Below are 14,722 nucleotides of genomic sequence, written 5' to 3' on the forward strand. Positions count from 1 at the left end.
AACAGCAACCACAAAATCCATACAACAGCCACAACTATAATAGACACTAAACGCATACAAGTTCAACAATAGTGACATTAAAGAAAAATTAATAATAATAAATGGCTACGGTTCCATTTATAACATTGCTATGTGTATCATATGATGGCAAAGCTAAGAGGCATAAGTGATGATGTACTGCAAGGTTTATTCCATCATTATTCCTTATCTCCAGCAAACACTTATCTCCATCTAACTGACTGATGAGCTTGGTAACGTATCTAAATATGTTCTGTTATAGCCCTATTATACCATATAGTGGAAAATTTTCGTGGCCCAAAATTTTCGCGGATTTCGCGTTTTTTCAAAACCAACAAAAATAAAATCCACGAAAATTGATTTTATACGATTTAAGATGGCTGAATTGTAGAAAACCATGAAAATTAAAACCACAAAATTGATTTTTGGACAAATCCACAAAAATTTTGGGCCACGAAAATTTTCCGCTATATGGTATACTCTTGGTTATAGGTACATGTAGATCAGAAAATCTAATAAAAATTGTGGGTGATTTCGGAGCCATTTTTCAAAAAAAAACCATGAGCTATAGCCTTGGGTATTTTTCAAAAATTTGGAATTTTCTTAAAATGGCCGTAACTTGAAAAATTTGAAGTCAGAATTGGTTTAAACTTGCTACATAGCATAAGGATATCAATATGTATCAGAAAATGTAATAAAAATTAGAGCCATTTTTGTACATACACATGTACAAAAGTATGTACATACTTTTGTGTATAATGTACATACACAGTACATGTACTAGTGACATATGCATGTGTAATTGTGTATATGTACATATATTATGCTTATCTCTAACTCACTAGTATAGGGTCTCTTATAAAGAATATTGGTGTATTATTACCAACAAGATCCCAATTATCATCCTCAGTGTAAAACTTGACAGCAAATCCTCTTGGATCTCTCACTGTATCAGCACTGCCTGACTCACCACCTTCATTATAATATTAAAATAAAGCTATAAGGACATGTACCGGTACATTTATATGGTATACAAATTGTTCATGAGAGTAATATCTGGTAAACTACTGTATAGTCACTCTAAACTGATTAGCAGATTAGGGAAATTTGAAATTAAGCATGCTCCAACTTAATCAAAAATAGTTGATTTATGGAGCTACCAACTACCAACACTGATAAGAATATAATAATTCCTCGGAAATAAATCATCTTGTATGGGATGACAAAACACTGAACGAATAGAAAGCATTCTAAAGTGCTGTATATGTACATGTGTATGGATACTTATACATGGTCAAGTACATTTGAACTTTACAACATATAATATCAAAGAGTCATGCTTACCCACAGTTGAAAAAAAAACAGCAATTGGAGTTCTCTTGCCAACTTTATTGAACACTTTAGCTTTACAGTAATTGGTGATGTCGTGAGTCACTTCAAAATAACCAAATGCACCTAAACAGAGAAGAAGTACAACACTGAAGGAATATAGCCAAAACAAAATGAAGGGACAAAAGCAAGAAAAAAAGAGTATAAAGATGCAAGGAAGTGAAAATAATACTGTAAACCTATTAATAATTGCATGCAATAAATTCAAACCCTTAGACCTTTGCCTAATTTTTTTAAATACTGGCCATAAATATGCAGTTAACAGAATACTGGTCATTGTAAACATTGTTAAGATTAATGGACATAAATATACTCACCACAGCATAAATTGAAACGTAAAGGTCGTTAAATTATTTGGGTTCATAGTCTGTGATATGTACCTAAAATTGTACTTACATGTATGTATTTGTTACTTACCAGCTCCTATTGCATGGACTACCTCTCTGGTATTCTCTCTCTATGCCATCTCATCCAAGAACACATAGTCCTTAACAGTACTGGTCCTTTAGTACCTGCTGTCAGTGTTGCTGTCTTGCAGTCTACAGGATGACCATGACTAGTTGTTAAAATATCTGGGCTTTATAAAATTAGAAAATAAACTGCTTTGTTTAAACAATTCAGTGAATCATCATTCTAACTAAAATACATGAGAGGAGCAGATGTGGGCACCTCACTACAGCTCCAAACTTCAAAAAATTGGCAATGTAAAACGATCAAGATGCATGTCAGCATAAACCTAAAATCATTTTCTGACAATTTTTTTCACTTGCATTTAATCTCCTCTCATGCGTCTTCTTACATGATCCAAGAAGCAAGTGATTGTAGCTGGTAATTTTGGAGCCATAGATTTTTTGCAAATTTGGTATTTTGATTGCCATTTGCAAAAAATTACACGCATCATTTTGAACCTTGCTTAATGGTCACAAATTTGCCAAACTAAAACCCTCCAATCATCAAAATTTTGGCAATTTGCCAAAATTTTATCCCTCCAAAATTACCAGCTATATAATATTATACCTTTTTGCAATCATTTTACATCACACTAACACTTAAACCCAAAGGCAAGCTATTTACAAGTTTATCTCTCCGTGCAATTTCCTACTTCTCAGTCACCTTCTTGTAGGCTGCAAAGTTGACTAACTGGCTAGTAGATCCTTTTGATGCTGCCATCACTAAGCCACACCTTTGTAATAGAGGTGGGCGATACGATACCAAAGTACTCATATATCCGATACCAGGCCTCCGATACCAAGTACTCGATACCATAGATTGTATTACAATCTATGTCGATACATGTACCAAGGTAGCTTTTATAGCGGTAGTGGTAACCACGCCCCACCACACCTATTTTATGACGTCATAATTATGGCCACGCCCTTTAATAAATACAAATGGCGGGTTGTTTTGTTTCATTTTTATTAATAACTAATTATAACTTTATTTGCGCATGCGCAGTAGCTGACTACTCATTCACTACTCGATACCATCGATACTGAGACTCAGACTACTTGGTATCGGTATCGATTCAAAATTTCTGGTATCGCCCACCTCTACTTTTTTGTAATAGATTTAGCAATTAGAGGGGCCGCCCGCCTGTGAATGTTGTAGTTGCTACGTGTTGTTTGTATCATAGTCAGGTGCAGCCAAGATTTCCTGCTTTCATCATGACTTACAGTAACAGTGGTAGTCCTGTGGATTTGGCTGAAGTTAATAGCAACCTCTCGATTAAGAAGTGTTGGGACAAAGAGGAGGAGTATGTGAATGACTGGAAGCTAAGGGCGAGGAATGATGGCGTGGAATTTTTGAATCAACTATTGCAAGAGCTCTTAAGAATAAAGAGGATTGACTTAGTTGGAGAAATATTGAGCGATCCTGTTATTAAAAAATTGATACAACCAATGAAACACACCTCTACTACTCTCCTTCAATCAAAAGTAACTGAAGAAAGGAACGAGGAAGAACAAGGCTTGCTTTTACATAATAGGGAGGCACAAAAATGTAGAATGTCAACATGTCGTACTGTTACTGTCGTACTACTATCAATGCTCTTGGTCGCTTTGATCTGCTTCATTATTGTGCAAATAATTGCTTTGATTGAAGTTTCAGACATTGCTCTCAAAAAGGAAAAAGAAGCTAACAGAATAGTCGCTGAAGGTGATACCGTATCCTTATACATGTTAGATAAGGAATACATAAACACGATTCAAATATCTGAAAAAGTCGAAAAAGGTGATAGCAAGCATAGTGTTACGTTGGTTTTGGTCCCAACAGATGAACTACAATATGATGTAATCTATGAATCAGAGTCTTGGAATGCAACAGCCTATGTTCCTGATCTCCCAATTATTAATAATATCTATGTATATCTCAATACTGGGTCTAAGGTAAACTTTGACATCTGGATTGGTAATGGCAACAATAAAAAATCAGCTACACTATACATATTTGATGACATTGACAATTTGAACGACTATATCAGGTACAGTGAAGTGAAGTCACCTGTATTTACGAAGGAAATACCAATCGAAGGAAAAGATGGAAAGCGAATACCACATAATGTAATCTTTACTTCTCCAGCAGATGGCTATTACTTCATCATCCTACTAGCACCAGAAGCAAATATCCAGTTTTCGTACAACGTTAATACTACGGAGCTGGTTACTGATGTTGATCAATACACTTCTGACTACCCGTCCTGTGTGATTGATACAGAAAGGAATTGTACCCTCACAACTAGCAATGCTAAGCAACCAAGTAGTGAGAACCTTACCTTATTAGCTGCTGCATCAACCAAATACGACATCAGTAGCAAGATCACTCATGTTCACTTGAACTTTACTAATCGTTCATATTTGATGACCGTACCCAGTATCATTTTTGGGATAACAGTGGGTGTTGCATTATTGGTTATCATTAGTTTGTTAGTTATTGCACGGTATGTTGCTTGCAAGAAGAAAAGGAATCGTAGAGGATATGTCTCTATAAATTAAAGTGAATTTATTGCTCCCTTAGTTTTCTTTTGTTTTTGTGATTGTTTTATCAAAACAAAGTGTTTATTGTTTTGAAACAACACTGTTTATGAGAATTGTTTCAAGGCAGATCATGCGACAACTGAGAAAAATTGCAATGTAACCTAAGCTTTCAACAATAAATATACCAGTCCAGTATCAATAGCTGATAATCTACTGGGAATTTACCTATGTTATACACTATTTGTAATTAGTTGATACATTATAGTCATGTGGGGGCTGTGCCTATACTATTACAATCTGCTGCTATTGCATTATACAGTTCATTAAACTGTAGACAACTATATATGTAAGCAATTTGGCTGGCCTGTAACAGCTATAGTGCAAAACTGGCATTATTTTACAAATTACAAAGATCAACCACAGCCTCCAAGTGTCGTGGCGCATTTAACAAAAAGGATAGAATATACAATACTTGTGACAAATGTGTGAATTTTCCGCACAACATGCAAATGACATAAAAAAATATATACATTAAGTAAACAAGATACAACTATAATAATAGACACTACACATATACAAGTTCAAAAATAATGACATTAGAGCAAAATTAATAATAATAAATAGTTACAGTTCCATTAATAACTTCACCATGTGTATCTGATGATGACGAAGCTAAGAGGCATAAGTGATGATGCCCTGAAAAATTTATTTCATTATTGTTCCTTATCTCCAGCAAACATGTATCTCCATCTAACTGACAGCTTAACAAGCTTGGTAGCGTATCTAAATATGTTCTGTTATAGGTAGGAATTTCAGCCGAAATTTTAGCATCGATGGTCATACCTACTGGCAGATAAGCTGCAATATAGTAGAAACCGTCAGAATCAAGTACAAAAGTGAAGACAAACACTTCATTTGTCGAAGTAGGGCAGTGAAGAATTTCTTGGACAAACCTGCTAGGTTTATTCTGATTACTTAAAGCATCAGTGTATGCATCAAAGTTAGAATAATTGTAGAGATATGCATGAAAGCATGAAGAAAAGTTTGGGATTTGTGTAAAGTTGATAAAGTAGAATAATAATGCTCCCTTATCAGCAGTATAAACTGGAAAATAATATCCCAGAGAGTAGTAATTAAGAGAAATATATTCACCACTACCAACTCTTGTATTCCTCCTATCTGGGAATGAGGTGTTAGTTGCTCTAACAGAAGAACAAGGAGCAGCATAAAATGTAATCAAAGTTTGTGTATCTTCTGGTACTGTGAAAACAATATGTGAAATGTTAGAGGGATCATAGTGATTGATAAGCATAGTAGCATTTTCCCCTAGTGGTACAGTATAAGAGACATTTTGTGTTCTGTTGGTGCCAGTAGAATTCGATTGACCAAAGAAATGTATTCCTAGTACAGTAGCAGCTGCTCCTACTAGTGCAACAATTAAGACAAGAAAAAATATACAACACCGACAGATCCATGATCCTAAATTAAAATACATACCATTAAGCAATTATTACTAGTGCTTAGTCTACTTATAATCAGGCAATTATAGCATTTTGGCATTCATTAACAAAAAACCAGAGGAATTAATGCTAATGTAGGCTACATGCATATCATATTCATAATAATAGCATGTACAGAAAATTGTGCATCATGCTTGTCTAGTTGAGGAAACATAAATTTAGCAAAAATTAAGTTAAAGTAGGCACTATCAGTGAAATAAAATCCTTAAAAATATGTACTTTTCATTTTTTCCCATAGGGTTGTTTTTTTTTTATTTATCAGGTGACGTCTCTCGTCTGTTTGTGGACCATTGTTTAAAGATTTGACTGTATTTTCTGGTGGTGGTGGTATAATATTTTGTGACTTTTTTTGAGGTCTTTTTGCTATTGGTTCTGGTTCACGGTGAGATGTTTTGGTAGCCTCATCGCAAGGTACATTGTCACCTGAAAAAAAGTACAATTGTTAGCAAAAATTATACAAAGATTACTATTATAGTCCATGAAAATGGATACATGCTCATAAATTTCAAACCTACATGCATTAAACTTTGAGTCAGTTAAAAATTTAGCATTTAATTTTTAACCAAAGACTAAGCTATAGAACCAAGAGAGCATGATTATGTACTCTTAATGAGTAATAAAACCAATAAAGTACTGCCAAAGGTAGTCTCGCCATGCCTTTTTGCTACCTGCGGAAGAAGGGTTTAGAGACACTGCCATCTAAGAAGAACACATGGTTGGCTCTATGTCATGTGACAGAGGAGACCAGATCAATCAAAACAACTGAAAAAGATGCTTTACAGCTAAGACAAGGATAAAGCCTCTTGGACATCTCTTGCAGATTTGAGAGCAACAACACTTCACGGAGCACCATAAAATTTACTTCTTATTGATGAAAGTTTTATTGTAATCACGTGACAGTATTATTACTTATGGCAACGTTGTAGTAAGCAGCATAATAATGCCTTGAAAAAGAAGTCCAGGGAGCGTTACAGGCTCCTTCCTTCCTTTATTTGGACTTCATTCTGCCTCCTTTGTTAAGCTTAGACAGAGCTCTTCGGTCACATGACTACTTGTTCTACACGTGGTTTGAGTAATCTGATTCAGACATGGATTTCTCTGCATATAGCACAGGTTGTTACTACGAGTGTCTCCAGACCCTCCCTCCACAGGTAGCGAAGGAGCAGGGCAAGACTACGCTTGAGGTATCCCATAAAACCTTTCTAAGTCATATTTGGCTATAAAAGACTAAAATTGAAACTAACTCAAAGTTTGAATACATGTAGACCTAAAATTTACTGTATAAGAGACCCAATACACACACTGTCAGATCAAACCCCATTCATATAATGACACATACATCTGTAATCACAAAAACTACAACTAGGCTGTTCACATTGCTTTAAAAAGGCCATCCATAGTTAACATAGGAATGGCCACGATGGATTGGCAAGGATGGCAACAACAAACTTTCAATGCACACAACTAATATAATGCATACACACCTGCTTACATGATAATATTATCACTTCGTATGCAACAGGAAAAAACATGATTAGCTCATTGCCAAACACTTAAAACATAATGAATAACACAGAAGAGATATTTAATACCATAATAGCCATTTGATGGTAGGTGTGCACCATTAATGTGACACACAACATTAAAAAAGGAATTTTTGCTATGCACAAAAATTTCAGTTCCTTGAAAGTTTCAGGCTAATAATGGTAGTAAGTCTCATTATTTGCAATAAATTGTTACACATTTATCCACGGCTTCACCTCCACTATCACTGAAAGGAGTAAGCTGCTTCTGATAAGTTTGTGAATGTCCAGAACCACCACTACCTAATCAAACAAATAATGACACAATGAACAGTATTGTTTGTGTATTATGTTGTTTCAGCTGATTCAGCATGCTATGCTGGCTTGCATATCTGAATCAGCAATATGTGTGGTTATAATAATAATAATCACAAGCACTGCACTATTATAAGACAGGAATTGCAATAAATGATAAATATAAACATAAGGATAGGTGAATCAGCCTTAACATGGTAAAACCATGAGGCTATTAAAATACCTCTTGAAGTGGCATCACTGTATGATAAATCACTGTCAGAGCAAGGTATTGGACTTCCAAAATTCTCTATAACAATAAAGAATCCATGAAAATTTAATGACAATATAAAATTACTTACTTTTCAATAGTGGTATAAGGTGTTCCCATTCTGGCTCACTTAAGTTATGACGAGTACAATATTCCTTTAACTTTTTATGGTATATTTGACAGCCAATCAACTTCAACCATGCAAAGAGGTGTGGAAACGAGGTCGGCGAGATACAATTTTGCTCTAAGAGCAACTGTAAGAGATGAACTCTTGACGTAATGGTTGATGATTTATGACGTGTGGACAATACTTCAATAGCCATGTTCTTAAATGAATTGTATTGGCCCTGTCCCAGCTGACAAAAAACGCAAGAGATGGTGAGAATAAAATCCATTTTCTGGTCAATGATCTCATCCTGGTTAACGTGTTCCTTTAGGGCCTCAACTATTTGCTGATCCACATCCAAACGCTCGAGCATCTGAACAACAATATTCAGTGCAGCACTGCTGCAACCGGTCTTTCTCTCCAAAAGATTGTATATGTCATGTAGATCTGCTGCCTTGTCGAGGTTTTCTTGTGATATTCCGGCACCTAGTTTAACCACCAATTTGATGGTGTCCATATCCGTCGGGGTCATAGCATCGCGGCAGCTGGCCAGTAGCGGGATAACTTCCTTAGCTCTAGAAGAAACGAGAGAGGGAGCCTCCTCCATCGCAACGAAGTAGATGATCGAAAGGAGACTAAAGAGGCTAGGAGCAACCTGGCGAGAAATCAGAAAGAACTGTGAGATTGGACGATTATGCTGAGCTAGTGTGTTAGGGCGTGTCCCAATTCAATGAATTCAAGATCAACAATTCATCATCATCATCACATAGTAAAAGAAAAAGAGTACAAATGACTGGAAGCTGAGAGCCTTAGAAATGATTAAGAGCTTTCAAATATAAACGGCTTGATTTAGAAAAACAAACTTGGAAAAATATTAAATAATCTTGTGATCAGACTACATAGTCTTGCATAGCTAGACCCATATCAAAATCCTGCGCCATTGTCTGCTTATGACTAGTAGTACTGCCATAGTATTAGTAGTTGCTTTGTTCATAAGTATATTCGTAATTGATATCTTCTCAAAAATGAAAAAGAAACTGATGAAATATAGTTGCTGAAGGTGATTCTGTGTGACTGTGTCCTTATATGAAATACATTAGCACAAGAAGTTGAAAAAAGTGACAGCAAGCACAGTGTGACATTGGTTCTGCAAGGTCCCAACAGCTAAACTACAATATAATGTGTTCTAATGAATCAGAGTCCTAGGTAACAAGCCCACTGATCTCCCAATTATTAATAATAATTATACTACACATCTATCTCAATACCAGATCCAAATTGGTAATGGAAAATATAAATATTTTGATGATAATAACTTTGAATGACTCAGGTACAGTCACCTTGTACTTACAAAGGAAATACTAATTGAAGGAAAAATGGAAAGCGAATAGCTACCCATAATGCAATCTCTTCCGTAATTTTTGATATATGGTCTTACAAGACAGTAAACCAAGGCATTTGTAAGAGGACACTCAATCAATTGGTATTTGCTTAAGGGGAGGCAGAATGTCAAATTTTGAGTAGTACAATGTTTAAGTTTTGTAAGTTTGTCTTTCAATGAATGATTATGATAACATCAACAAAGTGAGTTGTAACCTGATATCCAAATGATAACAATAATCATAGTGGGTGGGTGTAGCATCGTTTGACCATAGTTATAGTAGCCCTGAAGCTTTGAAAAAGGACATTACTCCTATCACAGATATGGGCAATTGTTGTGGGAGTAGGTCCAATACTGTTGATAATGAGGGTGATCCTGATCCTACTCCAAAGCCAATCCCCCTTGGGACAACCAATGCTGTTGTAGTTGATATTGTGTACTATGAGGATCCAACCCCAGCAGCAGTATCTAGCTATAGCTATGCTCTCACTGACTCACCTGTGGCCACCCTTGACTGTGTCAAAGCCACCAAACAAATTCAAGGAGTTAGTTGACATTTCTATCATCATGACTACTATAAAGCCTATACTTTAGTCTGTCTTTAGATATTACTTGTTGTGCCATAATTAAAGAGAAATTTGCAAACAATGTCTGCTTTGATAGTCACTAACATTATTTTTGGCCTAGCCATAAACTCTATGGCCTAGCATACCACTGTACTTTATGTAGACAGACTGTTCTTAATATCTGTATCTGTTTTAAATCATTCTAGACCATAGAGTAGGAAAACCAGTGGGCAACATATTGCTTGCTCCATTAACTTACAACCTTATAGAGCTACTATGCTAACTACTCAAGCTAAAATGATCTTATTTTATAATGCACACACTATGCAGTGTCTCGGACTTATTGTTCAAGTTAGTATCACCAAGGAGATAGGGTTTAAGGCAAGATATGAACAAGATTTTACCGATCCTAAGCCAATAATAAATGTTACAGTGACACCTGAGGCAGATTGTCAATGGCCTCCTGATTCAAAAGTTTCAGTTGCACTTCAAGGCCAATTAAAAGAAATAATCGAGAATGAGTGGAAATTGCAGCTTCATAAAGACTATTTGTAAGTTTGATAAATGCATGTGATACTAAATTATAACCAATATACTTTTTTAGTGCTTTGATTACCATGAAAGATCAATGATAAAGACATATTCACAATATTGAGTGTATAACACTGACTATGAATTATACATACATACAACCTTATTACAACAGACTCCAAGTTTATTGGATTTTTGTCACTTTTTACTAAAGCAGCTTCATAATATCGTGTAAAAAAATTAACACTTTTTTATGAACAAGAAAAACTTATTATGAATAAAAATATTAGCATCACAGTCGAAGAAAAGTTATGATAAATAATAATGTCCAATATACATTAACAAAAATACAAGTCACTGAGACAAAATATCACTCCAATCTTTCATAGGCATTTCGATTACTTTTTATACAAACACAAATTTTATTAATAGCACAAAATATACAGGGACACATAATTATTAATATTAATCCAGTTATAAAAAAAGAAACACTACCAACATTGAAGAGGTAGAGTTTAGGAGTTAAAATTCCATCAATAGTCCCACCATAAAGGTCTGATGATGACGAAGCTAAAATGCATATGTTTTCAGAATGAGTGTGTACTGAATTATGTCCTACTTGCAGCAAGCACTTGCCATCATCCAACAGACAGCTTTGCAGCGTACTTAAACCTTCTAAATATGTTATGTTATAGGTAGGTACTTCAGCAGAAATTCTAGCATCAATGTTCATATTATACGGCATATAGGCAGCAACGTAGTAGAAACCGACAGTTGGAAGTGGAAAAGTGAAGTTAAAAACTTTGTTTGTCGAATTTGGGCAGAAAGCAAATTTGTCAATAAACCCTCTGGCTGGTCCCAAGTTCTTTAAAACTTCATCATACAAGTCATGCGAGTTGTAGAGATAGGAATGAAAATATGAAGAGGTATCAGATTCCTGACAGTCAAAGTTTATAAAATTAATATGATAGGACAGTGTTCCTGAACCAGCACTATACAGTGGATAATCGAAAGCTATGTGATAATAGTTAAGAGGAATATAGTAGCCAGTACCAGCTCTTTTATTACTCACGACTGGGAATGTGATTTTTTTAGCTACAACAGAAGAAGAAGGAACAGCAACAAATTTAAACGATGTCTGAGCTATGGCTGATATAGCAAAGTACCCAATATGAAGGAGATCAAAACAGCCAATGTTAACTGTAGCATTTTCAGCTAGTGTTACACTGGTGTCACCAGGGCTTGGTCCTATATAGTAGTAGGTCATTCCACCTGATACTGCACTAATGCATATCACAAGAGCAGTGATAACTAATAGTTTGCAAATTTGACATTTTTGTAGACAAACTCGTTCTAAAAATTTAAATGATAATGTACTGGCAATAACAAAGTATCAGTGTCAGGTGTCGGGAAATTAAATTTGTTAACATTGCAAAGCTTAGGAAATTACTTAAGTATACATACATAATTATGTCAGCACAGCTATTGTCAACAATACAATTATTACTCATAAATAATTAAGTGTGCAGTGTGTATAGCTACAAAAGGGAAAGAAATAGGAGGCACAAACATTTCTAGAAATAATTTTTGGAGCAATTTCACTCATATCCATTCCTTTCAATTACCAAAAAACTTTTATGCATGCACTACAGAAAATATTTGAGCAAAGCCTAACTATTTTAGAGTTGTGAGCATTTAAGACATAAAATTATAATGTATATACTGAGAGTTCTGTTGGAAAAACTACATGTACATGTAACTCATAGACAGCACACTCTCTTTTACCTTTGTTTTTTCTTATTATTTGTGACACATCAATGCCCACAGTGGATATTAGTGGTATATCATCAGCTTTGATGGCAGGAACATTATTGATTGATCCATTCCCTTGAATTAATTTACTTGACGGCCATTTGCCTACATGAAGTTTCTCCTTTTCAATTCCTTCTGATACCATCTCTGATTCAGGAAGATGATGTAATTCAGCACTATTCATACTCTCATCAGTGGTTTCATCATCATTTTCCATATGGAACTGGCGATTGGTCTCAATACCCTCACCTGAGGCTAAATAGAAAAGAAAGGCTGATTTCATTTTCCATTCATTAAGAAAAAAGTTAAAGATATACATGTACATGTATACATAATATAGTTTATGATGTAACTACATGCAAAATGAAAGTTACTTTTTTCCTGATAACCAGGCACTAGAACTATATTAGTATTTGGTACACATCTTGCTGCTGCAACCATAAGAGTAGGACCTAAATCAATACATACAACAATGACAATATCACTTGCACTAGCTGTATTACCTGATGATGCTTCAACCGGATGTTCTGTACTAGAATCATGATACATATATGAAGCAGTTGGAGATGGAGTGACTGAAGTACATAAAACAAATGTTCATGTACAATTTCAATATACAATGTATGTATTTATTTACGGTCAGGTTTTTGTCTTCCACTACTAAGAAAAGGAGTTGCGGGTTTTGATTTGACACTCAAAGATTGAGAATCAATCATGCCACCATCTAATAATAATAATGACATAATGTATTGTGATACAAGGCCACATGCACAACCAATTGTTATCGCTTAGATCAGGACTGATATCAGTCTGAATCTGTACTAATATCAGTCCTGAATCATGGTTTTCGTGTAATCAGTCATAATACAACTGCGAACATCAGCCATGATACAATCATGATAAAATTTGTACTGATTCATCCCAGACTATCAGGCACAATCTATCATATAATGTGTCAGGGCTGCATCAGACATGGTCCATTATTTTGGGACAAAAGTGCTGATTCAGGCGTGATAACTTTTGGTTGTGTATAAGGGAAAGTCATCATTCTCACATGATTCTCATGAATACTCATCATTGCTGACTAGACATTATGTTTTTAAATAACACATGGTACACAATGAGCATCAATTGATAACAAACTGTAAACATAATAACAATGAACTCACCTCTTATAGCAGCAGGAGGAAGACTCCTGGTAGCAAGGAAGCTTCTAGGACAAGACCGAGGATGAGTATTGTACTTACTCTCACCAGCATTAGGATATTCCTCTATATACATGTATAACAGTAGATATAACAATTGTAAGTGTAACAATACGGGTTCAACAAATTCTATACTTTTTAATGGTGCTACGAGGCTTTTCCAATCAGGCACCTCAACATGGTGACGCTTGCAATACTCTTTTAGGTTGTTATGATACAGACTGCAACCAACCACTTCCAGCCACACAAAAAGGTAGCAAAAAGAGTTTGGTGTGAGATGGTTTCCTTCCAAAAGGAGCTGCAGCAGGTGAGTCCTTGATGTGATGTTTAAAGAATCAAAATGAGGTAAAACAATACGCCTTGCCAGCTCCCGTAAAGAAAGATATTTTTTGTTATCTAAACTCCACAAGATACAGGAGACAGTTAGAATAAAATCCATCATTCTCAGATTGCCCTCAATAACTATCTCATTTTGTTTAACATGTTTTTTTAAAGCATCGACCAGTGACAGTTGCACGTCCAAACGCTTGAGGATCACAATGAGAACATTAAAGGCAGTGCTACCATGTTTTTCCTCTAGAAGAGTGTATACTGAAGTGAGGAGATCGGCCTTCTCAAGATCTTCCTGTCCTATTTCAAAAGCGTGTTTAGCCACTAGCTTAATGACATCTAGTTTCCATGGACTGACGGCATCGTTGAGTCTGACTAACTTGGCAGACAATTCCTTGTTTTCAACTTCTGACAAAGCCATCGAGACAGAGACGGCCTCAAATTTTAATAACCATAATTAATTAACTATTTTCAATTAATAAAAATGTGAACATAAGTTTTCTATACCATACCTACACTTGATGCAAATAATAATAATAATAAACCAACCACAGTCGCCACTAGTCTCACTACCCCACTCATGCATGCCAACAATGAAGAGGCGGGAATGACAATGACAATAGAGTATACATAACATTTCTTGTGCAACACACACTTGAGAAAAATTATAATGATCATTTCTTGTATTGCACTTCTTAACATTACAAGTGCTCTAGAGTGAGAGAGGGGGATAAAAAAAGAAAGAAGGAAAAAAATGAGGAAAATATAATTCTGTCATAATCAACAGTGTGTGTTGATTTGTGT

At 35.3% G+C, this 14,722-nt stretch overlaps 3 protein-coding genes across 3 annotated transcripts; 1 reads left to right on the forward strand and 2 right to left on the reverse strand.

Moving 5' to 3' along the window:
* Positions 1 to 4,819: 4,819 nt before the first annotated feature.
* Positions 4,820 to 9,135, reverse strand: LOC109583142 (uncharacterized). The gene is made up of 5 exons (XM_019998353.1): positions 8,079 to 9,135; positions 7,961 to 8,026; positions 7,660 to 7,725; positions 6,119 to 6,322; positions 4,820 to 5,858 (listed from the first exon to the last, which is right to left on the reverse strand). The coding sequence occupies exons 1-5, from the start codon at positions 8,698 to 8,700 to the stop codon at positions 4,987 to 4,989; spliced, it is 1,830 nt and encodes a 609-aa protein (XP_019853912.1). The 5' UTR covers positions 8,701 to 9,135; the 3' UTR covers positions 4,820 to 4,986.
* Positions 9,136 to 9,640: 505 nt separating this feature from the next.
* LOC109583144 (uncharacterized) lies at positions 9,641 to 10,816 on the forward strand. The gene is made up of 3 exons (XM_019998355.1): positions 9,641 to 10,019; positions 10,371 to 10,591; positions 10,645 to 10,816. Exons 1-3 carry the CDS (start codon positions 9,798 to 9,800, stop codon positions 10,670 to 10,672), a joined length of 471 nt encoding a protein of 156 aa, XP_019853914.1. The 5' UTR covers positions 9,641 to 9,797; the 3' UTR covers positions 10,673 to 10,816.
* Positions 10,817 to 10,840: 24 nt separating this feature from the next.
* LOC109583139 (uncharacterized) lies at positions 10,841 to 14,695 on the reverse strand. The gene is made up of 7 exons (XM_019998349.1): positions 13,724 to 14,695; positions 13,553 to 13,654; positions 13,021 to 13,107; positions 12,887 to 12,958; positions 12,758 to 12,835; positions 12,357 to 12,638; positions 10,841 to 11,924 (listed from the first exon to the last, which is right to left on the reverse strand). The coding sequence occupies exons 1-7, from the start codon at positions 14,337 to 14,339 to the stop codon at positions 10,942 to 10,944; spliced, it is 2,220 nt and encodes a 739-aa protein (XP_019853908.1). The 5' UTR covers positions 14,340 to 14,695; the 3' UTR covers positions 10,841 to 10,941.
* Positions 14,696 to 14,722: the final 27 nt, after the last annotated feature.

Source organism: Amphimedon queenslandica, unplaced genomic scaffold (genome assembly GCF_000090795.2).
Source record: "Amphimedon queenslandica unplaced genomic scaffold, v1.1 AMPQUscaffold_13323, whole genome shotgun sequence".
In the NCBI taxonomy this organism is placed as follows: Eukaryota; Metazoa; Porifera; class Demospongiae; order Haplosclerida; family Niphatidae; genus Amphimedon; species Amphimedon queenslandica.